Raw genomic sequence first — 26,131 nt, forward strand, 5'->3', positions numbered from 1 at the left:
CCCAGCCAGGCCTGCTTTTCCATTTCCCCATCACTGCTGCAGCCTGCATCACGCCATCACCTGAGCTTAACTGAACCCCTTCTGGTGAGGAAAGGCATCATACTTCAAGATGCAACAGTGTGTAGTAAAATTACTGTTTCAAAGCCAAGGCAGGAAACACAGTGAGAGAAGATGTGGGGCTTGCTGCAAAGGAATCTTTTTAGTTTTCTTGATCAAATTATAAGAATGATATGTGGGAGGAGAAAATATTCCAGTAAATATGGTATAGCAATGAGCGTCTGTAATATGAGCCTGGTGTTTCAAAGGAAAGTTCTTACATTTGTGGCCCCTGGGCAGAAATTTAACCCATCTTTACTCCACATTTCTCCCTCCCAGACTTGGCTGGAATCCCAGACAGAGGGCGGGTTTTTGTTTTGTTTTTTAACCCCTCCTCTGCCTTTCTCTTGTGGCTAGTGCTGCTGTCAGGCTAGCCTCTCTGCCCAGTCTCTGTCCTGGTGCAGGACCCTAGGAGGCTAGCTAGCTCTAGGCAATAGCGAGGTGAGGAGCAAGCATGCCTTCCAACCTTTGAACTAATCCAGCCAGTGTCAATACCAGACAGCTAGTTTCCTGGATAGCGCCTGGCTCCGTTTACTTAGCCTAAGAGTGTGAATTAAAGCCCGGGTGTTAATGACTATAGGCACTCAAGTCCCTGAGCTGCAGTCACACAGTAGAGCTGGGATCCCAGGGCAGAGACTTGCAAGAGCTGCAAATGTGGTCAGTGGAAATGAACTCTCAATTGAGCTCCGCGGCACGTGACTTCCTATTTCTGTAAGGTACTTCCAAGGGACTTCCTCTGTAAAATCAGCCCGAGTCCCCGGAGATTTCATTCAGTGCCGCAGCTAAGTTTTTACTTCCAACTCGGGACAGAAGTTTTCCCTGAGACTTAGTGTCAGTTTCTTTTCTTTCTCTTCGCCCTGCCTCTGCCAGCTTGCAAGGATCTGGTGGCTCCTGTCCGCGATCGGAAGCTGAATACCCTGGTGCAGATCTCTGTAATCCAGCCCTCGGAGCAGGGACTGACAAGATACTCCAGCACGGAAATTGTGGAGGTGAGCATGCTGTGCGCCTGCATTCCTCGCCTGCATTCCTCTCTCTGTGTGTGTCTCTCTCTCTCAATCTCTCTCTGGATTTGAGCAAGCAGCTGAAATCAGTTAGCTCATGGCCTGTAGCTATGCTGTGTTACTATCCCCTGTCATTTAGGAAAGCATTCTTGAGGTCATTCAGCATGCCCTGGTAACTTCCCAGAATAAACAAATGAGGGAGGAATTTGCATTTTTCATAAAAGATCTTATTTTTAGTGTTATATATGTAAATTTAAATGAAATGAAAGTACTCAGAGAAATTTTAAACCTGTTAAATTTATTTTTTTTTTGCCCTTTTCATTTTTCCTGTATTCCTCAGTCTATCTGTGGAAACTATATTCTCAGCTGTTTGTGACTGTCTTTTGAAAGGACAATATTTTTCAAAGAAAGGTCCATAATGATTTTTAAAAACTATAATGTTTCCAGGCAAAAGGTGCAAATATTACTCATCAGATGAGAGACTTCCTATTTACATTTATTGTTACTAATATAACATTCAATATGTGTCGAGAGGAAACTTGTTATTGTGTTGGATCAGACTCAAACGAGGAAGTGTTTCCCTTTTGATTATTTTGTTCTTATCACACATATTTCACAACATTGGTGGATGCGAGAGAACTTATTTGAACATCTGGGACTAAAGAAAGTGCGTTTTGAACTCCTTCAGCTTTGCCTGCCTTTCTTGGACTAGTGAGCCCTGACTGTTTAGAATGAGTTTCTCTGTAAGAAGTGACCTCAGGCCCGGCTGGCTCAGTGCTGACCTGCAGCCTTGATGCAGTTGGTGGAATAAATGATTCAGACTGAACTCCTCTCCTTTCTTTAATGGCAATGACCCAGGGCCTGCACACAGCCCGGAGTCTGCCCTGTGGAAACTTTGGCTTCCTATATGCTGGTATAATTTGTGGTGGATACTGTAATTGAACAAACAAAATATAACCTATTCTTTTAAAGAAAACTGGACTGCAATTGTAAAATGGTTCATTTATATGAAAAAAATGTCAAGTATTACTTCAACTTCATTATTTTTAAAATATTGCCAAAATATGAAAGAAATTATTTATTTTGACATACTTCAAATTTTTATATTTGATTCTATAGTTGCTTGGGGCTGTTTTATTCACTTCCTGTTCTAAAGTGTCTGACACAGTGAGGAACAAAAGTAGTACTTACTGAATAAAGAGAAGAAAGAATGAATGAGTAAATGAATTACTTGGGCTTTCAGAAACTCTAGCAAACATCTCAATAATATTCAGCAATACAGGGTGGGACAAAAAGTAGGTTTACAGTTGTGAGTACACAAAACATAGTTTATTTTTATATTATTATTTATTAATTATTGTACTACTTTCCATATTAACAACTGTGAGCCTATGTGTGCCCCACCTTGTACAGATATTTAAATATAGATATAAAATTTAATGTTGGATATCAGCTCTCTAAATATAAGTTCTGAGACACTGAGATATCCTGAGCACTGTATCCTGAGCTAGAAATTTCATAGGTCAAATCCATCATATTTAGATTCTCTCATTAGTTTTCTAGTCTGAGGAAAACACACCCAGCAGAACATCTAAAAACAAATGGGGGTAAGGGAGGGCAGGGGATTGTCAAGGGCGGGGAAAAAAAGGACACATATGTAATACCCTTTGTAATACTTTTAGCAAAAATAAAAAATAAAAAAATTTAAAAAAACCAAAAAAACAAATGGGCATTATCAGGGCATGGCTTTCCATCAAATCATTTCAGAAAGGAAATAAATGGACAGCATACGCTTCCCAAATGGTTCTTCATGAGAAAATGGCTTCATCTTAATTTGATGAGTCAATATCTTAGCTTATATGCCTAAATTACAGTTTATATCCATTGAATGTATTCTAAATGGACTGAACAGCTGACTCCAAAGAAGGGTTCTGCATATAATGAAAATAACATTGGTTTTCAAACTATTAGCAGCTCTGACAAGGAGGCAGGGCCATTTACTATCAACATCTATATTAGTTCTTTGGGGCCTTGGGCCATATTGTTGCCTCTGAGCATTATTTTGTAATTCAGATCTTTATAGAACTATTTCCTAGAAAAACAAACACCCAGACACACTTTCTGTATTCTCATGTGTCACTGCATGCTGCCCACTGCAGTTGCTGCTTTGTTGAATTAAAGTTGTCTGCCTGTGCTGTTACAGGGAACAAGAGACCCACTGTTTTTGACGGGTGTCACTTTCCCATCTGAGTATCCCATCTATGAGGAGACCAAAATAAAACTCACAGTCTATGATGTTAAGGATAAGTCTCATGATACCGTAAGTACTTGTACTGCTTTCTTTCTTTGGGAAAGGGAGTTGTGTTTTCCCAAACTATTAGTTTTGTGTGTGTGTGTGTGTGTGTGTGTGTGTGTGTGTGTGTAGTTTTCCTTTTTTAATGTAATTGGCATTTTTTCAAATATGGTGTTTGTATTGTGTTGATGCTTGTTTTATGTTTATAGTTTGCTAGGGTTTTTTTTCCTCCAAATTCATTTGGCTTAACACCAAATTGGCAATTGGGTAAGAGCAAAAGCTTCCAGAACAGATTTTTCTCTTTTTCAGGAAGGCTGGCTTGATCTCTTGGTTTATAATTTTGTTGTTGTTGTTTTAAGAAGTTGCTGAAGGTATAATACTGTGGGAAGAAATGAAATCATGGCTTAAAACTGTCTTGATATTGTAATTACTCTAAAAACGGATTGACAAAGTGTTCTACTTTTGCAATTTATTCTTGTACATAATGTATAGAGAGACATTCTCTCTGTATTTCCTGAAGTTATTCCTGGCACCGAAGCAAACAGAGAAAGCAATGCAAGCACTAGACAGAAGCTTTAATTGTCCTCTTTCCATGAAAGTCATATAAAGTCCCAATGATTATTTTGTCCTAGATTTCATCAGTCTTCTTACCTGGTCTGACCTTTCCTCCACTTGAACCAGACCTCCTGGGTAGACAGTGAAGTGCCCAGGCAAAATTTCTAGAGGCCTTTCTTAAAATTTCTGGACTGGAGAGAATGCTATTGGGTAGGCATTGATTGATAATGGGGAATTTAAAATATGAGCCTTTTCCTTTAAGTCTCTCCCTTTAGAATGCATTTTAGTCTGTTTTCAAGGCAGGGGTCTTGATGGTCAACAGTGAAGCACAAACCAGGAGACACTTTGAAAGCAGGTGGGCCAGTGGGTTCCATGGGATTCTGGATGAAGTCCAGGGGAAACTTAACTTTGAACTCTGCCTTCACTTAGGCATTTTAATTGCTCCTGACTCTCTTTTCTTTCTACTCTTTACCATAAAATATATAGCATAGATGGATGGTGGGGTATTTAATAGAGAAAAAATTCTATATCGAAGCAATTTCTGCTTATCTTAGTCCCAGAAAAGTTCATTTCCTTAAAGTTGCAGCAAAAATGTTCAATTAAATGTATAGCATGTATGTGAAATAGAAATAGTTGTGGTGGTCTGGTATGTCTATTATGAAGGCTGACTGTCTGGCTCCTGTTATGCTTACCAGCTTTGTGATGCTGGGAGAGTTCATTCTCAGTGCCTGTTTCCTCATTTATAATATTTACCTCGTGAGGTTGTTGTAAGTGTTAAATAAGTTCATGTAGGTAAATTATTTAGAAGACTTACAGATTAATAAGTTTAAGTCGCTGCTTTTATCGCTGTTATTGTTCTGGCTGCTGCCTCACAATCCCTCATAAATAGTAAAACTCAAATAAGGGAATATTATCTAAAATCTGTTTTTTATAGTATTTTTTCTTAAGTGGCATTATAGTATTTCTGACTTCCTTAAAGAAGAGGGGAAAGAGAAAAATACTTTGCAACACAAAATTAGGGTTAAAACTGGCAATTAAAAATGTTTTCTTTGGCATTTTATTTTTTTCTTTCTATTTTTCTTGACTTTTGAGGCCATCTGTGGAAAAGGAATGGACTGATCTAGACCAGGTTTGATAGACTATGCACAAGGCCATGTGCAGATCAATGGCTGTCCCTTTTTTAATTTTTGCCTTCTGCCAGAGAACAGAGAAATGAAGGGACTGGGGGAAAATCATAAAGTTGGGAAGGAGAGAGAGATGGTTCACATGGGTGGCGGGAGGAGGTGATATCACTGAGCAGAGGAGTAATAAGCAGAGAAATGATCAGGATGAGAGGGGAAGCAAAGCAGTAACCATGCGGTTTTATGTTCTTCCAAGCACATGATCAGATTCAACCTTCCCTACAGACCGGAGGCACAGACAGGATTGAGGCTATGGAAGGGACAGGGGTATAGAAACGCTCTGCTACAGGAATGAAAATGTTGCCCCTAAACTCTTGGGCTTGATAAGTTTTCAGAAATATCAGCTTTAGAAATATTAAACACCAAAAGTGTTTCTATCTCCTTCAATCTCCCTCATTTACAGTGTGCAGTATGTTACTCCTTTAGGGATAAATAATTAGCTTCCTCATTAATTATGCTCTGAATTGCCTTCTATTTCTGGAAACTAATTCTTTAGGGTCTTTTAGAGACTTTCTTCCTTGATCAGAGGTATTATCACATAAGAGTAGTGGATGAACTGGAATCCCTGCTGGGAAATAAGACTTGTGAAACTTGAACATGCTTGAGAAGTGCAGCCAGCTTTCACTTACCAAGTGCTGTTAATTAAGGCATAGCCTCTTCCTTAAAATAACTAACAATTAGCTCTGGTGATGGAAGTGTAAATAGGAACACAGTTCATGAATTTGCTAATAGTCCCCATGGACATAGACTTTTCATCCTGGCCTTTTTCTTTCATTTCTGAAGTTTTTCTTTGAGATGGGAATGGGGTGGGGAAGGAGGAGGCAGGAAGTGTGTTTAAAGTACAGTTTATGATTATGAACACTTAATAACCTAAGTATTTTAAGATCATAATACTCTCAAGGCTTAAGAAGTGAGATTATGCATATTTCTGTGTTTTGGGAAATTAATGAATTGTGTGCATGTATTTAAAAGTAGCTTTAATATTTGCTCCTAGTAACCATTGATCATATTAGGCTAACCCAGGACAATGAAGTCTATTTATTGGCTGAGTTCTAGTTAGTTGAGTCTGGTGATTAAGTTGCTTTTATTTCCCTCTTGAGTTTATGGTTATTTGGAGTTAAGCAGTCAAATAAATTTGTTACTTTGTCATTTCATATTCATTTACAGAAGTATTCATATATCTTCTTAAAGAAAAATGATAAGTTGTCATCTGTGCCTTCAATACAGCCATTATCAAACTAGTTGTTGTTCTTGTACTCCTCTACACAACTGGACCTGAGATTGATTATTTTACTAAGGTTAGTAGAAATGCAATTAATCATTGTAACAAATGAGATGGGTCTAACTGTTGAATCAGAACGGCTATTGTTTTCCTCCCACTCCATCTTTCAGCCTCCCCATTCATTGCAGTATGGGGAGGTGAAATACGGGGGTGCTAGGGTCATTATGAGAATTAGAGTGGCTTATTATTTTCCTCACCAGGAGGAAATTATCTGTTTTCTAAAAATGGGCTAATCTAACATCCAGCTGTTTGGTGGGGACTTTAAAGCTTGACATTAGAGCCAGTGATAGAATATGAGAGCCCCCGTTCTCATGGTGAAGTCGATGCCTGCTGGATATATGCCGGTTGTATGCTCTATTTTAAAGCTCCTGGAAACTGAAAAAGCACAGGCAGGAGTGTTTTCAGCCCATCATTTACAGTGCTCAGCCCTAGGGACTCAAGTGGGTCTTTCATAAGTTACAGAAAAAAATCTCAGAGGAAGGAGAAGTTCTTAGAGGAAAAGAACATCACCATCAAAGTTTGTCTCTTTTCCCCTTCTTGCCATGCAGTGATATTTTGGAAGGTAGTGAGCAGGGCTGTTACAACACCCAGGTTAGCACAGCCATCGATCTGCAAAGCATGATTAGGTTACAGACTTGTTTTGCCTATGGTAGAAATTGGAATTTCTCATGTATTCTGCAGGAGTGCACATTGCTCCATTTCTTTTGCTGTTGGGGTGAATCTATCTCCAACTTGTTAGATGTTCAGCTTATAGGACAGAGTTCCACGTCCAGTAGACACGGAACATTTCTCAGGGGAGGATATATGTCCTAAGACACTTTTTTACTATCATTTACTAGCATACCGCCCCGCAAATCTGGTCATTCAGAAAATGTGCACTCATCAAGATTGGATGTAAATTTATTGCATTGTGTGTTCTATGCCCAAAGCAATTCTAGTACAATTCTCTACACAGAAGTGTCCAGTTCACTTTTATGGAAAATAAAATCATTTACATTTAGTACACTTTGACTTGGCTTGATTTTCTACATTGACTTCTTACAACTTTAAGACTGCTGAAATGTAGATTCTGTGAGCTGGCTGGCCTTCTTATCTACCTAGAATATATGATGCATTGGGTAAGGAAAATGAAGTTGAGATTACCGATTAATAGGTACATACAAAGGATTCTGTTTAATAGGTTATGTATACTTTCTTCTTTAGTCTCCATAAAAATTCTTTGAGGGAAGTATCATGTTGATCTTTAAAGAGAAGAAATTGGGATTCTGAAAACTTCAGTAGGCAAGTCAAAGACCTTTATTTTTTCCAGGCTGTGCTGTGATACATATATTGTTTATAGGATTTCCCCCATTTTCACCCCAACAGTATGGGATTTTCATTTCAACTGACACTTTTAAAGCATTCTTGATTTATAGCTTAAAAACTGATTAAGTGAAAAAAGTCCGTGTTCAACTATAGGAAAAACACTCATGTCCAAAATTCTGAAGCACTGTTATTAGCATGTAACTAATTGCTTATATCTGAATAAATTTTATAATGAAGTGGACATCGACTGTTCATGAAAAATAGCTGTTGTCACCTGTTATGAAATGGCTAAGTTTAGGTCTTAAACTTTTGTTTTTGCGCCCCCTGACCTCGTTTCTTCCTTTTCTTTTTTATGTGTACTTCGTGGTCCTCTCAACCTATTCATTCACTCAGCCTTTGCCTGTTGGAGTGCTCCTGTCTGTATGGTGACCCAGTCTGCAAGGGGAGTTACGATTTCATTTAGAAGTGGTTCAGGGTTCTAAAACGTTGCTGCCCTTCCTAAATAACTTCACTTTGGGAACAAAGTGACAAGTAGTTGACAAGTAGTATATATTTACTGAGAGCATATTTATATTTTATTGAGGTATAATTTACATTTAGAACATTGCCATCATTCCAGAAAGTTCCCTTGTAACTCTTCCCAATCAATTGCCACCCCACACACCCAGGGGCAACCACTTTCTCATAAATACCAACATAGATTTGTTTTGCTTGTTGAAATGTATGTGAATGGAATCATTTGTGTGCTTTCTTGTGTCTGGTGTCTTTTGCTCAACATGATACATTATGTTTGAGATACATTCATGTTGCTGAGTAACTCAGTAGTGTGATATTTAATTTTTTTTAAATTTCTGCACCGTATTTGGTTGTAGTGATATACCACAGTAATATTCATTCTCTTTTTTATAGACATTTAATCGCTTCCAGTTTTTGACAACAATGAATAAAGTGTTGATGAACATTTGAGTACAAGCATTTGTGTGGATATTTTGTTTTATTTTGGAGGTAAACATTGAAGAGTTAAAATTGATAGGTTATAGGGAAGATACATGTTTAACATTTCTAGAAACTGTCAAACTGTTCTTCACAATTATTGTATGACTTTATTTTCCAGTTCCTCCACCAATAATGATATTGTTAGTCTTTTTTATTTAGTATTCTAGTGGGTGTAAAGTGGTATCTCATCATGGTCTCAATTTGCATTTTCATCAAGACTGATTATATTGAGCACCTTTTTTTGTACCTTTGGCTATTCATCTATCTTTTTAAAATAAAGTGTCCAAGTCTTTTGTTTATTTTCTTAAAGTTTTCTTTTTATTGTTGATTTCTAAGAACTTATATATGTGGATATAAGTGCTTTTGTTGAATATATGTTTTGCAGGTTGTTGTTAGTTTTAGCCTTGCCTTATAATTTCCTTAATGATATATTTTATAGATTAGATTTTTTTTATTGTAATTAATTCAGCTTATAGATTTTTTCATTCATACTTAGTGCTTTCTGTGCCCTAAGAAATCTTTCTACCTCTGGCCATTAGAATATTCTCCAGTGTCTTCCTTCAAAGTATTTTGTAGTTCTAACATTTATAATCTATATAATAAAAGCCTAAGCGACTGTTACAGTGAAATGACCAGAACGACTGGTTGCTATGATGTGCTCAACACAGGAGCTGCCCCTGGTGGTCAGTGTGCTCCCACAGGGGGTGCGCCATTCAGCCAAAAGCCAGGCTCACGGCTGGTGAGTGCAGTGGTGGTGGCGGGAGCCTCTCCTGCCTCCACAGCAGAACTAAGGAGCAGCGAGCTGAGTGGTAAGGAGCAGCAAGCAGGTGGGCAATAAGGAGCAAGGGTTCCTGGACTGCTAGAGGATGCTGGCTGGACTGAGCCGCCCCTCCCCCCCAGTGCATGAATTTCGTGCACCGGGCCTCTAGTCTATAATAATAAAAGCATAATATGCTAATTAGACTGGATGTCCTTCTGAATGAAGCCAGGGCTGCAGCTGTGGTATTGAGGCAGCCCCGTGGCTGTGAGGGAGGGACCCAGGCAGCTGCCATGGCTGCAAAGGCCTACTCTTGCACAAATTTCGTGCATCGGGCCTCTAGTTAGATATAAGATCCATCTCAAATTAGTTTTTGTGATAGGAATGAAGTAGGGATCAAAGTTATTTTTCCCTATGTAGATAACTAGTTATTATAACACTACTTGTTAAAAATACTTTTGCTTCCACTGAATTTAATTGCTACCTTGATTGGAAAGTCAATTGTCTACTGATACATGTAGGTCTATTTCTGGATGTTCTGTTCTGTCCCATTGATCTGTTTGTCTAACTTTGTGACAATAACATGATTATTTTTGCTTTATAGTAAGTCCCAAAATCAGATAACATAAGTCCTCTATCTTTGCCAGCTTTGTTCTTTTCATCAAGGTTTTTGGTTCTTTTGTTTGTTTTTGTTTTGCCTATTCTAGACGCTTTGTCTTTGCTTATAAATTTTTGAATAAATTGTCAGTTTCTTCAAAAAGCCTGTTGGAATTTTTGATTAGAATTATGTTGAAGCTATAGATCAATTTGGAAAGAATGGACATATTAACAATATGTAATTTGTTGATCTGTAAATATGGTAGATAATAAAATTTTATTTATTTAGATCTTTAAATTTTATCAGCAATATATTTGTGTTTAGATCATTTGTGTGTGGTCATAATATTCTTCTAGATCAGTGGTCAGCAAACTGCCACTCGTGAGCCACATGCGGTTCTTTGGCCCCTTGAGTGTGGCTCTTCCACAAAATACCACGTGCAGGCGCGCATGTACAGTGCGATTGAAACTTCGTGGCCCATGCGCAGAAGTCGGTATTTTGTGGAAGAGCCGCATGTGGCTCGCGAGCGGCAGTTTGCCGACCACTGTGACTTATTTCTACATGTATTTTAGTTTTTTATGCTATCATGCAAGATAATTTTTAAAACATGTTTTTCAATACTTGTTTACTAATAGGTAGAAATACAATTTTTAATATTTACCTTGTATCCTGCTGTATTATGTCCTAAAGGATTTTGTTGGATTACATAGGATTTTGTAAACATACAAGCATGTTATCTGTGAATAATGAAAGATTTATGTTTCCTTTTCCAGCCATTGTGCATTTTATCTTTCCTTATTGCACTAGCTCAGTGCAATAGAACTTTCAGGGCAATATTCATAGAAGTGGGAACAGTGGAAATCCTGGTTTTGTTCCCAAACTTAAGAGAAAAGTGTTGAATATTTCACCTTAAAGTGTGACCTTAACTCTAGGTTTTTCATGGATGCCTTTTATCAGCTTGAGAAATTTCCTTCAATTCCTGATTTTCTGTGAGTTTTTATCATGAATGATTTTTAATTTAGTCAATTTTGTGTATGTATTGAGATGCTTAAATGTTTCTACTATTTATTCTATTAATATAGTGAATTATATTAACTCATTTTTATATGTTAAACCAAACTCAGATTCCTGGGGCAATGTTTTCAACTCACAGTTTGCTCCCTTCTCTCTTCCGAGCTCCAGCTTAGTGCATGGGCAAACCAAGCTATGCTCTCCTGCCCTAGCACTGAAGAAAGCCCTGTACAGCTGAGTGGTGACTCTCAGCTCTCCCGCACATCGAAATACCCTCCTTCATGGTGTTGAAGTCTGGTGAGAAAGAGTAGGTGGATGGGTGAGACTCATGCTGTGGCTGAGGCTCCTCAGGATTCAGACCTCTCATGCTAGGTCACATGTACTCATGTGAAGGTCATTCCAAGTCCAGCTGGTTTCTATGGAGAGCCCTCTTCTTCCTGCAGCTCAGCCAGGAATACCAGCCATAGGCACTTCTTCCTCTAGGACGAGTCTGTCACTCCCTGGACTTTATTTCATTTTGGTTTATTGACACCCTCAGTTTTCTGAAGGGTTTAACAAAAGTGTTGGTAGTGTATCTGACTTCTTCTCAGTATTACAATGGGCAAAAATGCTGCTACATATTTAAGTTCATCCCTCTAGCATTTCTGCTGCCCTCTATAAATTTGCATTTCTATCTCTTTTAGTTCCCCTTGTCTGTAGTTTGCATATCAAGTGCATTACACTCTATGCTGCTCTTGACATAATTTTTTCCTTTTCTAGTGTGTTCCTCCTGTTGTCTCTTTGTGCCACTGTCGTGGGCACTCACACCGTTCTTGTTCTGTATCATCTATTCAGGGCTTTTGTTAGTTTCTTCTTTTTGTTTGGGCTCCCACAGTAGAGGGAAGGGTAGTCATGGATACCTCCTCACTTCCCCCAAGAAAATGATGCTGTTTGCATGGAGAAAGACTGGCTCTTTCACAGTGAAATAACAAGGTGAATTTACTTGTAGAAGCAAAACAAGTTTCCTACAAAAATAATTTTTTGGCAATAGCAGAACAGCTGCTTGACTGTGAAGTGGCCACATCTTTCATTCCTGGAGATCAGCAGAAGTGTAGTTTAGTATATCACCTTTCAGTGTCTACAGATGTATGAGCTATAGAAACATTGTTTAACCTAGTTTAAAAAAGACAAACAATAATATCTACAATTAATTTGCTTTTCTCCAATTAAAGTAGAAACAATTAGGGAAGGCCATTTCCCATTCTCGCTTCCAGGCTGACAACTTTATTAATGTTAATCACAAACATAGAGATGCCTAATCAGACTGTGTTTCCTAATGGAATGCTGGGCTCTTCTTATTCCTCTCAGCCCTAACTCCAGCAAACACACAGGATGACTGTTAATTTTTTGCTCTCTTTAAGTTTTTGAGCAATGAGCACTTTTATTTTGAAGCATCATGAGATATCATCAAGAAGAGTGGTTGGGGGAGTTGCAGGGCGATTCTAGTTTGAGCCTGTTGAGTCCACAGATTGAAATTTAGTGATATCAGCATAAATCTAATTTGATGGGTGTCTGTCCAGAAGTTTTAGAAGCTCTCTGAAACCTCATCATAAAGGAGTAGACATTTAGGAAGTTAGGTTTGACCCAGAAATACAGCCTAGGTGGGGAGCAGTTATGCTGTCAGGTAGCTTTTGTGAGCATTGTGCTAGAAATCTATATGAATCATTGGTACATAAACAATATACCCTGAAATAGTAGGGGGAGAAATAGAAAGCTTCCCCAATTCATTTTCTGAAGGCTAGGTAAGTTTAATGCCAAATTCTGATGAGTGTTTTAAAAAATATATACCCAAATTTCAATTAAAACCTAAGTACAAAAATTACATATAGTATTCAGAATTCATCTATGTGGAAAAAGCAAAACATGCTCTGACCATGTAGAGTTCATTTCAGGAAAGCAATATGGTTCATATAAGTACATGTATCAATATAATCCATTTTATTAATAACTGAAGGAGAAAACTTATTTCATTATGTCATTACATGCCAAAGAGGCATTTAACAAATCTAGTTGCCATGTATCTAATATAAGATAGATAGTATTATAGGAATATAATAAAAATTTGTCCTAATAAGATAATATAAATGTTCTGAACAATGACATTCTAAAATCATTTCAACTAACCACCAAACTAATCACTATCATTATTATTATTCAACATTTTCTTGGAGGCTATAGAAAATACAGTGGGAAAATTATATTACTTATATAAAATTTGAAAGGCAAGAAACAAAACTATTTCTCTAAAATATCTAGAAAGCCTAAGAGACCAAATAAGATAATTTGGTAAGTTGGTTGGTCACAAGATAAATATAGTTAAAAATCAATAACTTCTCTCTTTTATAGCAAAAATTACATAGAAAAGTATAAAATCTTATTGGAAAATAAAAAATAATATCTTTACAAATGGGAAAACATACTTGTGTTGGAAGAAAAGACTATCATAAAATAGAAATTATCCCAAATTAAATTTATAATTTTAATATAATTCCAAATAAAATGTCAAAGGTATTTTTATTGGGTATTGGATAAAAGTGATCTTAAAGTTTATTTCTAAAAGTCAAATCTAAGAATAGGAAAAGACATTTTAAAAACTAATGATTAAGACTCTCAGGCATAAAAATATCAAAATATAACATAAAGCCAACTGTAATCAAATCTACATGGTTTGATCATAGGAATGGACAAATAGAAATAAGGTCGAATATCAAATCCAGAAGCAGATGCCAGAATACACTATAATTAACTCTATGATTTAGATGATTTTAACTCAGCGGGTATAGAATTGATTATTTAACATAAAAAAAGTGATGGTTAAATGACTATCGATCTGGAAGAAAATAATATTACAGTCTCATTTCATTTCACTTATAAAAATAAATTTCAAGTGGATTAATTAAGTGTATAGACTAAATTACATTCAAGCTCTTGTAAAAAAATGGAAGAGACTATACCATCGCAGGGGTTCTCAACCTGTGGGTCGCGACCCCTGAAAATACATCCTGCATATCAGATATTTACATTACTATTCATAACAGTAGCAAAATTACAGTTATGAAGTAGCAACAAAAATAATTTTATGGTTGGGGGTCACCACAACATGAGGAACTGTATTAAAGGGTCGCGGCATTAGGAAGGTTGAGAACCACTGCGCCTAGAGTATAGCATATTGTTCTTAAATTCCTCCTTCCCTCCCCCTTGCCTTTCTCCTTCACTTCCTTCTCCAGTCTGTCTCTTTCCCCCTTCTCTTCCTTCTTCTTTCCATTCTCCTTTTCCCTTTCCCTCTCTTCCCTCCTTCTTTACTTGCCTTCCCTTTGAATTCTCTTATATTTTTCAAATCACTTTCCATTCAGAACTGTCCTTTCTTTCTCTAGTCTTTTTATATGCCTTTATTTTTCTTAATCTCTCCCCACCCCACTTGTCTTGCTGTCTCATTTTCCTACTCACATGCTTTTCCCCAGAACTCAAATATTATCTATTGCCAAGATATTTCTACAGAAACAATACTGTTTCAGGCCCCCAATACTACAGGGGTACAATAAAAGTGGCTTATGTCATCCTCTATAATGGAAATTCAGATTTTATATTCCACAAATGAGTGAGATCATGTGATATTTATCTTTCTCCAACTGGCTTATTTCGCTTAGCATAATGCTCTCCAGGTGAAATCCACACATTTTAGATGAGCATACATGGCCTAAACAAAAGAGAAAAGGTAGATGTGAAAAATAATATGCAAGTTGGAGGCTGTGGATTAATTTCTATAATATTTAAAGAGTTTTTCCGAGTTCAGAAGAAGGGTGGAAAATTGAGCAAAGTATTGGAATCTAAGTATTTTAATGAAAGTACTGATGTTATACAGGGGGCTGCTGTCAGCAGTCCTGGAAGGAAGGGAACTGCCAGGAATAAGTGACAGCCTGGAGGGGGTGGGGCAGGGAGGGGCTTCAGTGCCTAGGGAGATGTGAGGGACCTGCTGTCAGGGATCATCTGTAGGGAATGAAGGCTGCTGCTGAAAACATCACCCAGAGCAGAAGAGGAATAAAATGGCAATCATTTGCAAACTTGATGAAACCCATGGGAACTCCCCAAAATAACGAGGGGGACTCTCAGCGGACTCTAGGATCTGCAGTCTCAAGAGAAGTGGGAGCTTCTTGTGGGTGTTCGTGTCAGGGCTGTTCGTGTCAGGAAGCTGGGTAATAAAATCATGATTCACAGTCCATGTGGAAGCATCCGTCTCTTTACCTGCTAACACCAATCAGGTGATCTGAGAACTGACCGCTGAGATTTGTGATGTCTAACTTGGACCCTGAGCTGAGAGGGATTTCTGCTTGACCTTACTTCTCTCCACTCTGGGATATTTACCTCATTCTCAGTTTTCCAGCATTTCCCACGTGGTTACCAGTTGTCCAGTGGCTTAAGCCGGTAGCGCCTGACTGACCAGCTCTGTCTGGTTCCCACAGCCGTGTTCTTGGCACAGCTGCAAGTGCAGGTGGAGGGTAGTGAGCACCATGCTATCCGGCGGGGGTAATCTGAAGCAGACCCCGTGGACACCGAGGACATGTGCCTTGCGTTGGCTTCCCATCCCCTCTCGGTTTTGCACAGCTGACATGTCAGGTGTTGCCAAAACATTTCTTCTGATTAGAAAGGAGCAGAAACCAGTGATTTAAAAGGTTAGTCTGCTGCAGCTCAGAATAGCTTTTAATTACCCTAAGTTTATATACGCTTCTGCACAGCGGGAACAATGGGAACTTCTACAGAAACATAGACTTCCCTTAGACTCGTTTGAGTGGATGATAACCACAGCTAGGTTCGGGCTGGTATTTAAATGTACATGAAAATTATTTTTAAACTTACTGAGAAAAGTCGTGTGTGCCAAGGCAGAGAATGATGTCACACTGAAAAATGTTAAGGGACGTCTGTTTCCACATGGCCAAGATTTTCTCTGCATGTTGCCAGAGCCAGGTTACTTCGGTTCCCTGGCATTAAGTCAAGCTGTCTTTTAGGAGGTAATCACTGAGGATGAGCTAAGTGCTGAGGTAGCGGCTGTCCTAAGGAGCTGAGTGTGTGAAGTCACAAACACATTGTTCTTTCACTCAAACTCGGGGAATGGTTTTTAACGGGGGGAGAGAAAGCAGCTTCTATAGAGAAAGACACTATAGAGAGATTCCGTTTAATCAGCTATGGGGTCATAAGGATGTTTACAATTTTAAAGAAGATGCTAATACTTTTTAAACTGCTATTTGGGTTTTTTGAAAAGGGCACTGAGAGTCATAATAGTGTTTTGGGAGGTGTGAAAGCAGTTTCTCAAGACGATCTTAATTGGCTAGGACTCCAATATAAACAAGAGCTCACCCACCTCCTCAAACCCAGCCCACCCCCGTTCAGTGAATGTGAAGCATATGGTGCAGCTTCCACACTGGCTTGGCAATTCCTGAATTGGAGTTGAGGCGTAGTGACCTGTGCAGGGCAGCTTGCTCTGGCCTCAGAGCAACAAAGGGCCTGTGGCCACTTATTAGAAGCTGAACTCATGTGCTTACGTATTCACATAGGCGCACAGCTTTACCTGTGAGTATGCACACTGAGCAATATTTACAAATGTGTGTATATATGTACATTAAGTAAGGCTTTAAACTTTAAATGCCAGGATCAGCTTCATTGTTGCGCCCCAAAGCCAAAAAATATCCTCCGGGCAGTGTTAATCTTCACAGACATTTTCTTTTCTCTGTGAAGTGTGGGCTTAAAGGCAGAAGCACGTCCTTCAGATTCTGTTTTCTTGCCTTTCCCATTCTGCGTTCCTCAGCACGCATCTGGAACAATAATAAGTGGCTTTCCTTTGGTCCTAGTTTCTTTGACTTTGAACTTGCAACCTGAATATGAATCTGAGAAAAGACACTACAAAACTGGAGATCAACTGTTACAATAGACCATATGAGGCGTTTGAAAACCCCTCCAGCGGATGTAAGAACAGGGCTTCTGAATGCCATTGTGGGAAAATCAGGTACATATAGTGATGGAAACAGCAAGGGCATTTCCAAACTCTGAATCAAGGATACAACTCTTTGCCCCTACAAGGGTTCTTTCTCAACCGCGATGCCACACTGAGAAATAAGAACATAGCCAAAAGCTTGACTCTCAGATCTGTTACTTAGGTGTGTGGCTTTAAACAAGTCACCCTTTTTGGGTCTCTGTTTCCCCAGCTCTAAAATAGAGACCCTAATACCTGCTGTCTACTACTGGAGGAAGGACAGCAGGCTAATACCTGTAACAGTGCTTTGGAAAGTAGAAATGCAGGTGTCTGCATTATTTCCTGCAGATTTTATTCTTGGACTCAGGACTTTCTTTGCTGCGTGGTACTGCTGTGTTTCCAAGAGAAGGATTATCGATTTCATGGTATCAGATTCCACAAGGTTGACCATATTTCCAGCGAATTGATCAGTCCAGATATCTCATCTTTGTTCTTGTCAGGTGGTTTGTGGCTGGCTGCAGAGCCTATACTAGTGCTCCAGAGATGTTACTGATTGAAACATATGAACAGCAATTAATAAGAAGCTATTTTCTCTGTTTTTATTTTAATATTTTGTTAATTTGATCCTTTGTGTTCTAATACTCCAGCATTCATTTCCTGAGTATTTCTTTCTTAATGGAGAGAAAAAGAACTGAAAAAGATGATGACTGCAAAGGCCTGTCCACAGTTTCCATTGTACTAGTCATTTCACTGCCTGATTTTCATCTTCTGACTAAGGTACAGATAGCAGGCCTGTCTTCTGAAGCCACACATGACAGAGAATAAGAGAGGTAAATAACCCTCTCTTTTAAGATTCACTTTTCAGATAGCACTTTTTCCTGATGGGCTGATCAGCAAATTACCCTGTCCTTCTGCCAAATTCTTCCAATTCTGAGTCATCATCCAGTTTGATTTCTGAGATGTCATTCAAACTGCTGCAAGCGAAAGGCTTTTGTAGGGTTCTTTGGCCTTGCTTATAGCAGAAAGCAAAACCAGTGAATAAAGAATTCTTGTCCACCCTCCTTACTGTCTTCACTTTCTTTCTAAGGACACTTGTTAGACAGGAGATGAGCAGACTGTGTCTTCTCTAGCCCGACCTTAAGGAATTCCTGAATGCCCAGCTATTTGAGCTTGTTTGAAGGAACTTCTAAGATCACGGGCAACTAAAACTTGTCAAAAAAACAACTCCACAACACATTTATTTTTTTCTATGCAGAAAATGATTTAACCATTTAGACTTTCAGAAACACCAAGCTAAATCAACAACAAAAAAAGCCTTAAGTGTTTCAAGAAAAACATCAAACCAGTGTACAAGTGTTGTTACTGGATGGCAAAGTATCTTTAAGTGAGTAAGAGGATTACCTTACCTTATAGTTATATACATCACCCTTTACAGAAGTGCTAATTGTATTTGGGATATCACAGGAAACAAAGAACAAATAAATAACATAAAACTTCAGTAATTAAAAGGATTTGTATATACAAGACCACATTTGATCTTCATAGGGTGCCTGTTGTGTCACAGAGCTAGAAAGTAAATTTAAATAATTTGCTATAGGTCATATTGAAATATTGACCAGAATCTAATTCTTCTGATATTGAATCCTACTGCACAAGTTTCTCAGGGACAGTATTTTGGTTCCTAACTTTACTAATAATTTCAGTTTTATTATGACTTTCAATCAAACCAATGTTGAAGATAACCACACTTGTAAATATAGTCAAGAACTTCCTCTTTAAGTTGGCCTTCAGTAAGGAAAAGAGGAGGAGTTTACTTTTTGAAGGCTCTGTGAATACCTAGGTGTAACTAACTTCCTTAGTGCATCTTGCTCCTGGGGTCAGAGTATCTGTGTATAGGAGCTAAAATGCCCTGACAGCCTTTTGATTTGGATAAGCCTACCTTAGCTTGCTGTGTAATAGCTGTGATAATTATATGCTGTACTAGAGGCCCAGTGCATGAAAATTCATGCACTGGAGGGGGGGGTCCCACAGCCCAGCCTGCCCCCTCTCACAGTCTGGGAGCCCTCAGGGGCAGGAGGTGACCGGGCAATCAGGGGAAGGCGACGCTGCCATCACACCTCTGCTGCAGCCACTGCTGGCAGCACAAGCCTCAGCCAGCCTTGGTTACCTGCACCTCGGGCGGCTCTGAGCATCTGGGGGGCTGAGGGGACTGGGGTCTGCCATCACACCTCTGCTGCAGCCACTGCTGGCAGCGCAAGCCTCAGCCAGCCTTGGTTACCTGCACCTCGGGCGGCTCTGAGCATCTGGGGGGCTGAGGGGACTGGGGGACTCCAGAGGCAGACGTGCAGGGCTTGCCTGGCCTTGCCGCACGCCTGCTGCCCTGGCGGGGCTGAGGGGACTGGGTGCCGCCATTTTGTGGCTGCGGGCACCACCATCTTTGAGGGCGTGATAGTCAATTAGCATATTTCCTCTTTATTAGATAGGATTGTTTGGTACCTGTCTCAGGTTAGCTGAGTTATATACAGCAGATGAGACTTCAGTATCAATGAACTGACCTTCAGGAGCTATGTGGTCAAGTCATCATGATATCCCAGAATGCTGATCAAGATAAAAATATTTAAGGGAGGAGAAGAACTATGTTTTTTAATGCTATTTCTTCTAATTGGAAGTTCCTAGAGATTATTTGCTATACCATGTTTAGTCATGTCACAAATTATTAATTCACTTAAATGTCTGTATACTTATTCTGTAAATGTTGCATGTATTAACAAAACATAAATAGATGAGAAATACACAGCCTTTATGCCAATTTGATTTTTGATATGATAAATTTAACATGTAGGTGGGATATCTATGTGGAAATATCTATGCAATCATTTAGAGATGCGTGCATGGAATTAAGGGAAAGTGACAAGATTTATATTGTCTAGAAACCACTGTCAAACAGTAGCTTAAATAATTAGTTTTTATTTCTCCTACTTAGCTATTTCTGCTGTTCTTAATATTATTATGATGATGATCATATTTATATTTTGATATCATAATTAACTTTGGAAAAAAGTTTTATTTTTTGTTTGCTTTAACAATAACTGCAGAAAGACTCCCATTGGGTATATGATAAAAGATAGTATTTTCTAAATGAATCTTTACATTACATATTTATATTTAAATATGTTTTATTTATATTTTTAATAAGAAATCATCATCAGCCTTATTATAAAACAGCAATCTCTTACTTAATAGCACTAATCTATATCACACATTGTTCTCTAGGCTTTACATATTTGTTCATTTAATCTTCACAAAATACGAAGAGACAGGTACTATTAGTATCATCTCCATTTTCCAGATGAGAAAACTGAGGCACAGAAAGGTAAGAAAGTCCTAAGTAGAAGTGCTTGGACATGAACCAGTATGCTTCGCTCCAGAGAGTTGGCACTCTTCTTAAACACTACATTTTAAATGACCATAAATAATGTGGTAAATAATATTTACTGCCTATTACATTTTACCACAAGGGTGTTTTTACTTGTAAATCTTTAGGTCTCAAAGGGAGCGATTCTAACAATTTTAGTAAGATGTATCTTTTCTCTAAGTATTTGAGATTTATGATCTTAGGTTTTCAGCACCTGAAAAGGTCAAACGTTGTTACTCTATTCATCTTCTCCAACACTTTCCGCTTTATGAAAGGGCACCAATCCATTCAATATAGATGCAAAAATAGAATTTATGACACATGTAGGTCTTGCCTCTTCCATCAGAGCTCTTTCCTCTAAGTTGCATAACATAGAGTCATATTTTCCAAATGGGAATTGTTAGAGCCTGTGGCTGTTTGAGAGTGATCCTGTTTTCAGGGGGTGTGGGGGGGGGGGGGGGGGTGAGGGAGGTATCTTTTGAGGGGGTGGGGGGGGGGGGGGTAGGAGAAATGATTTCTTTTACGTAAACCCCCCTATATTTCAAGTTCAGAAGAGAAGTGCACTGCATGTCCCTGTATTTTATTTATCTATAGGCAGATGCAGAGGCTAACATCTGGTTCAGGGCTGAGATGGAGAAGAATCTCTTCAGCCATCATGTGACACACTCTGTGGTGACGTCACGGCGGCAGGAATGAGTGGAGTACAGTAACTGTGTTCACTTCCAGTGCTAGAAAACGGATCTAGGAACGAAAGGATGTCATCTGCCTTATTTATTGTCCTTGGGAATGTCTCAAGCTGCTCAATTAGAGGCACACATTCCCACTGACTGTCAGAAGTCAGACTGGAAATGAAGGAGGGACTTGGGGAGGGAAATTTGCCCACCACTGAAATGCCTTCCAAACCTCTCTACACTTACAGAACCAAATCCAAGTGATATTTGATGCCTTTATTATATGTTTAAAACTTTCCTTTTAATGCACAGCATTATATTATGTAGGTATAAGACTTGGGGAATCTATCTAGTCTGAACTAGTTTTTTCAATGTGACTTGTTTTTAAGGAACATCTAAAAGAGTTTAGAACTCTGGACAAATTCCACAGGGACTCGTTGTGCAGTAGTTGGTGAGCTTCATGAAAGTGGGTAATTTAAAAAATATATATTTTTATTGATTTCAGAGAGGCAGGGAGAAGGAGAAAGAGATAGAAACATTAATGATGAGAGAGAATTGATCGGATGCCTCCTGTACGCCCCACATTGGGGATCGAGCCCACAACCCAGACATGTGTCCTGACCGAGAATCAAACCCATGACATCCTGGTTCATAGGTTGATGCTCAACCACTGAGCCATGCTGGCCAGGTGAAAATGAGTAATTTTTAAAGCATATATTTGCACATTGTCCCAAGCTGGTAATTGACTAGAATGAAGGCATTTTTATAACTATCTAGAACATGGACATTGTAGATGAACATACTTGGGTTTGAGTATTGGTTATCAGTGACCTTAAGCATTTAATCTTGGGTGTCAAGTTTTCTCATTTATAGATGGAGATATAAATGTGAGCATGAATGGAAACTCTAGTATTGTCTAATTAATTAATTAACCAATGTATCTGTTACTAGTGGTATATCAGTATGCTCTATCATAAATTTCCTAGGCATGTGACCTAAGCCAGGCCAATGAAACATTGTCTGATATACCAGGATTTTGTTTTTCCTGGAAGCATGGGAGGATATGAGGTGTGGTTCTCAACAGCTTTGGTGTCTCTTGGAAGTATCAGAACATGCACAAAGGTGGGAAATCAGCACCCCAAGAGTTCATGTGCTACTTTAGATCAGGTGCTCCAGAGCGAAAGTAACCCCTGGATACTTTGGGTGAGCTGAAAAATTCTAAGATCCCCTCATTTTTCTCCCTCCTTTTCTTTTTTACTTCCCTACCACCTTCCTTCCTTCCTTTTGACTCCTCCTCTTCCTCCTCCCACCTTTTTCCCTTCCTCCTGTCACACCTATGGAGAAATGTCCAAGCTCCTTAGGTTGGCATACACGACTTTTCTTGACATGACCCAGGCTTGTTATCCAGCAAATGCCATCTTTTACTCCCTGCACTCATGTGGAGTCCCACATTTCCCCAAAGGGCTTGTTTTTCCTGAGTGATTGAACATCCGTCATGTCTCTATTCCTTTGCTGTCAGTCTTTTCCCTTTCACCAGTTCTCTTCTTACATTCATCTTCCTATTGTGTCCTATGCAATTTATTTGGGAAGCACTCCTTGATGTCCATTTTTATTCACTTAGGTCATCATTTTCTCTGTTCCCATAAGAGTTTGTACAGACATACACTCCAGTACGTCTCCTTGCATGCCTCCTTAACTAGATGATACGCCTTTTGAATTAAAGGTAGTATCTTGACCACTTTGTAGCCTTACTGTCTCTCAGATTATGTGGTTTCTGAACGAATAAATAAATGGCTATGCACAACTTTGGTTTTGTAAATGGTTACATGCTATATAGGCATCAGTTATTATACTGAACATGAAAGAAAAATACATTAATTACTAATATTTCATGGCTGAAGGAATGGAGATGCCATTGTCCAAAATGTTGAATATTAGAAAAATTATTTTTGGGGTTTGAAGACAGTGAATTTAAGTTGATAATGGTACTATGAAAATACCAAAATTTAACTCAATGTTTGGAATTAGAGGTACAAATCCTTTCTTATTATAATTATGACTTTGTTTAATAATGTTATTTGGAAGATGTGTGAGGGAGGAATAGGCTGTTTCAATTCCGGAAGCAGTGATCTGTGTTGTAATGGGGTATTTTGTATTTGTAAATGACTTCTGTTGTTCAGTCTTAGAGAGCTCGTGTGGTTGCAGAGGCAGCATGGCTCAGTAGAAGGGTTGCTTCAGACAATGGTCAGCCTTTTGTTTGTTTGGGTATCTTAATAGAGAAGGACAGCATATATACTGGGTGGTAGGCTGCTCCTTACTCATTCATTCATTTGATGTGCCTGGCATGGCAGTACACCATGCTTCACTGTTGTTAGCTCAATATTAAACTCATATGGGATGACCAAACCATAATTCCCCCAGCCCTGAGAACACATAGGGTTCTAACAAAATACATAAGCTACATACAATGCAGAGCATTATAGTGACAGAGCCAGGAACTGGCACAAATTCTGAAACTTTCAGCCAAACATCTCTAGTGTGACTCAGTGGGGTTTGTAATTCATGCATTAATTGGGGGCAGTAGAATGTAAGGTAAAGAATACAAACCTTGGTGACAAGGAGATCTGAGTTTGAGTCTTGGCACTACTAGTTTCTAACCATGTGACCTTGAGCAAGTTCAATAACATCAATAAAGCTTCACTTCTCTCTTCTGTAAAATGGAGACAGGAATAGAATCGTCCTCATAAGCTTAGGGTATTAGCCATACCCAGCCTTTAGCAGTTCCTGGCACACAAAGTTCCATCTATATAATTATTTTTACTACTGCTGTTCAACATTGGACAATATCTGTTAGAAATTATACATAAAGTTTGAATTTGAGAATTAGAGGAAGTTCCAGGAAATTGTGTTCTAAAGAAATTTTACTTTTCCATCTTTAATCTGCTTGAACCAAGGTAGGAAAAATCATGCAGTTGTTAACTATATAAGAGCTATTGAGCTCTTATGTCTAGATGGATATGAAAATAACTAGGAGGAAAAGGAGTTAATGGAGTTAAATTAGACATCCCCTAATAACTGCATATATATATATTCACATAGATGAACTAGCTAATCTAAAATGTTAATTAATAAATAGATATAGGACATTCATCCTAGAGAAGCAAATTAGAAACATTCCAAATGCAGATACTTCTGTTTTATGATATAAATCATCATATCTCCTCTTGGGTTCTCATGTGATTTAAGAAGAAATTAATGGCATTTAGTGAAGCTAAGACCAGGGACCTTGGCATAAAGTGAATATTCTCACAGGGATTTAAAAAAAAAGTTGGTTGAGGAAGATTATTAGTTGTCTAATCAGCATTTTCCATGAGAGAAAACCTAAAAATGTAAATCCTTGTGTTAACAAATGTTGTTGGTTTAAGGATTGGTCCAAAGTATTTTTTAAAACTGCATTAACATTTGCTGTATTCATAACCTTGTACTTCTTGGAATTAGAAACTATAAGTAGTCCATCAATACTTTTCAGATAACATGGTTTTGAATGACAGCCTGCCAGAGCACAGACATTGACATTATCTATTCATAAATGAAAAATCAACAAAAGAGGTGTTTACCCCCAACCTTTTAAATGATCCCAGTGAATATTCTTTTTTTTCTAAATGTGCTTATATAGTACACATTTACCACTATAAATTATTGGCTTATTTATAGAGCTTTATGAAATTGTGCCACACTAATTATTGGGTCTTTTTAATTATGAAGACCTCTAATAAAATTGGCCAGTTAATATTTGAATTTTGTCTTTTCTATGATGATTTCTGTTTAGATCAAATCACCTACCAGATAGAACTTCATCTTATTTTTATGTACCTAGATTATAATTAAGAGCTAATATTTGCACCTAAGACTAAGATATCAGAGTAATTATTTTTCTGTATCTCTCTTTTATGTTCTGTGTCATTATCCCCAGAGAAATAATCTCCTGACAGAAATCGATGCCATCAACCAGCCAGCATGACCAGAATCCTCCCAAGATTGCTGGCAGAATCTCTGTGTTCCTTGTTTCTATGACCTAGAGGTGTAGCTAGTGCATTCCAAGGAAAGTCTGTAACATGCCTCTTTATTATCACTACTCATTCGTGATAAGGACCATGGCCTTGTTCCTTTCCCACTGGCAAAAGCTTCACAGTTTTTGAGATATAAGAAATGAGGAGAGCAAGAAGTTGACTGATGACAGGAACTATGGCTATCAACATTCCAAGGAATTTAATGGTTATCTCAAAAGCCAATCATTACTGAGAAGGGTCTGTTCATAGCCAAGGGTCAAAAATAAAAAAAAAATCTCCCAAGCTTTCAAACATCTTAGTCTCTCCACCAAAACTTCTTTAACAGGAAGCTATGATGATGTAAATATTGGGCTAAATCCCTCCATGACTCAAATATGCAGCTCTCAAGATTGACTCTCTTTTTTCTTATCTTAAATACACTAACCATCTCTTGTCCTTAATATCAATATTTCATTTAATCAGAATTATACATTTTCTAGCACTCTATATTTTCTATGTTTCCTGAATCAACAAAAGTATATAGGATAAATTGTCACTTAAGTGACTACTGTGTGACAGATTCATTGTCTAAAAACAAGGAAAGGTGGAGTTAAGGATGTCAGTGTGGAACTAAGGATGAGAAGATGCCTCTTTTACCAAAGAAGCTTAGATCTATATAGCCCTTTCCAAGCAGCACTAGGAATAAGGAAGCTCATGCAATATGGCACTTGTTTTTCAAATGTATGATTTGTGATATGGACTCTGAATGTCGAATGTTGGATATATTTGGGGACTGCAGCATTTTAATACCTTTTTTTTTAATCTCTAAGTTTTCTATATTCCATATTGCACCTCATTCATTGTGAAAACAGGTTTTTGAAACCTCAAAGTATCAATTAAGGCAAGTCTGGTTTACT

At 38.3% G+C, this 26,131-nt stretch overlaps 1 protein-coding gene across 6 annotated transcripts in view; it reads left to right on the plus strand.

Moving 5' to 3' along the window:
• The window catches only part of INPP4B (inositol polyphosphate-4-phosphatase type II B), a 484,095-nt gene that overhangs the window by 211,463 nt on the left and 246,501 nt on the right, over window positions 1–26,131 (plus strand). For all 6 annotated transcript variants that reach the window (XM_014531700.1, XM_005884189.2, XM_014531699.1 and 3 more), the window contains 2 exons: window positions 967–1,085; window positions 3,301–3,417. In XM_014531700.1, the coding sequence (XP_014387186.1) occupies window positions 967–1,085; window positions 3,301–3,417 (236 nt within the window). The remainder of the gene's footprint in view (window positions 1–966; window positions 1,086–3,300; window positions 3,418–26,131) is intronic.

Source organism: Myotis brandtii, unplaced genomic scaffold (assembly GCF_000412655.1).
Source record: "Myotis brandtii unplaced genomic scaffold, ASM41265v1 scaffold822, whole genome shotgun sequence".
NCBI lineage: Eukaryota > Metazoa > Chordata > Mammalia > Chiroptera > Vespertilionidae > Myotis > Myotis brandtii.